This window comes from Malurus melanocephalus, unplaced genomic scaffold (genome assembly GCF_030028575.1).
Source record: "Malurus melanocephalus ecotype Western Australia unplaced genomic scaffold, MMel_1.1 scaffold_3505, whole genome shotgun sequence".
Classification (NCBI taxonomy): domain Eukaryota; kingdom Metazoa; phylum Chordata; class Aves; order Passeriformes; family Maluridae; genus Malurus; species Malurus melanocephalus.
In genome coordinates this window covers 3,212-5,360 of record NW_026626737.1, presented here as the reverse complement: position 1 = coordinate 5,360, position 2,149 = coordinate 3,212, and the positions used below count along the sequence as shown (strand labels likewise).

Below are 2,149 nucleotides of genomic sequence, written 5' to 3'. Positions count from 1 at the left end.
GGGAAGAATGGGGGAAAATGGAAAAAAGGGGGGAAATTGGGGAAATAGGGAAAAATGGGGAAAAATGGGGGGGAAAATGGGGGAAAATGGGAAAAAATGGGGAACATGGGGATTGGGGATACTGGAATGGACTGGGAGGGACTGGGACAAACTGGGAGGGATTTTGGAGGTAACTGGGATGGACCGGTCCAGACTGGTTTATACCGGTCCATACTGGTCCATACTGGTCCACACTGGTCCATACTGGTCCATACTGTTCTATACTGGCCCATACTGGTCTATACTGGTTTATACTGGTTTATACTGGTCCATACTGGTTTATACTGGTTTATACTGGTCCATACTGGTTTATACTGGTCCATACTGGTTTATACTGGTCCATACTGGTCCATACTGGTTTATACTGGTTTATACTGGTCCATACTGGTTTATACTGGTCCATACTGGTTTGTACTGGTCCATACTGGTCCATACTGGTTTATACTGGTTTATACTGGTTTATACTGGTCCATACCGGTCCATACTGGTTTATACTGGTCCATACTGGTCCATACTGGTCCATACCGGTCCATACTGGTCCATACTGGTTTATACTGGTCCATACTGGTCCATACCGGTCCATACTGGTCCATACTGGTCCGAACCAGTCCATACTGGTCTATACTGGTCCGTACTGGTTGCAGAGGCCCGGGAGTGTGTGAACTGCGGGGCGACGGCGACTCCGCTCTGGCGCAGGGACGGCACCGGGCATTACCTGTGCAACGCCTGCGGCCTCTACCACCGGCTCAACGGGCACAACCGGCCCCTCATCCGCCCCAAAAAACGACTGGTGAGACACAGAAATAACAAAATTCCCAAAAAAACCCAAAATCCCAAAAATCCTGAAAAAAATCCTACAAAAAAACCCCAAAAAATCCCAAAAATCTGCACCGAAATAGCCCAAATCTGCCCCAAAATCACCCAAAGGCAGCGGCTCAACGGGCACAACCGATCCCTGATCCGCCCCAAAAAACGACTGGGGAGAGACAAAAATAACAAAAAAACCCCAAATCCCAAAAAAACCCTGAGAAAATCCCAAAAATCTGCACCAAAATAGCCCAAATCTGCCCCAAAACGCCCCAAAACCACCGGCTCAACGGGCACAACCGGCCCCTGATCCGCCCCAAAAAACGACTGGTGAGACACAAAAACCCCAAAATTCACCCCAAAAATCATAACGGGAAAAAACCCGGAAAAAATCCCACAAAAAACAAAAAAAATGCAAAAAAAACCCGCCCCAAAACCAGCGGCTCAATGGCACAACCGGCCCCTCATCCGCCCCAAAAAACGACTGGTGAGACACAAAAATACCGGAATTCACCCCAAAAATCATAACGGGAAAAAAAACGGAAAAAATTCCACAAAAAACCCCCCAAAAAATCCCATAAAGAACAAAAAAACTGCCCCAAAACGCCCCAAAACCAGCAGCTCAACGGGCGCAACCGGCCCCTCATCCGCCCCAAAAAACGACTGGGGAGAGACAGAAATCCCAAAAATCCTAAAAAAACCCAAAATCCCAAAAAACCCCCCGAGAAAATCCCATAAAAACCAAAAAACCCCGAAAAAATCCCAAAAATCTGCACCGAAATAGCCCAAAATCACCCCAAACCACCGCCTGAACGGGCACAACCGACCCCTGATCCGCCCCAAAAAACGACTGGTGAGAACCAAAAATACCGGAATTCACCCCAAAAATCATAACGGGAAAAAACCCCACAAAAAAACCCCAAAAAAATCCCAAAAATCTGCACCGAAATAGCCCAAATCTGCCCCAAAATCACCCAAAGGCAGTGGCTCAACGGGCACAACCGACCCCTGATCCGCCCCAAAAAACGACTGGGGAGAGACAAAAACCCCAAAAATCCTAAAAAAACCCAAAATCCCAAAAAAACCCCGAGAAAATCCGATAGAAAACAAAAAAACAGCCCCAAAATCACCCGAACCCATCGGCTCAACGGGCACAACTGGCCCCTGATCCGCCCCAAAAAATGACTGGTGAGACACAGAAATAACAAAAATCCCAAAAAAACCCAAAATCCCAAAAATCCTGAAAAAAATCCTACAAAAAACCCCCAAAAAATCCCAAAAATCGGCACCGAAATAGCCCAAA

The 2,149-nt window shown here is 47.1% G+C and overlaps 1 protein-coding gene across 1 annotated transcript in view; it reads left to right on the top strand.

The window, feature by feature from the left end:
- Nucleotides 1-642: 642 nt before the first annotated feature.
- LOC130588145 (erythroid transcription factor-like) overlaps nucleotides 643-2,149 on the top strand; it is a gene marked incomplete at its 5' end in the record, with an annotated part of 2,625 nt that continues 1,118 nt past the window's right edge. The window contains one exon of the mRNA XM_057389105.1: nucleotides 643-829. Within this exon, the coding sequence (XP_057245088.1) occupies nucleotides 643-829 (187 nt within the window). The remainder of the gene's footprint in view (nucleotides 830-2,149) is intronic.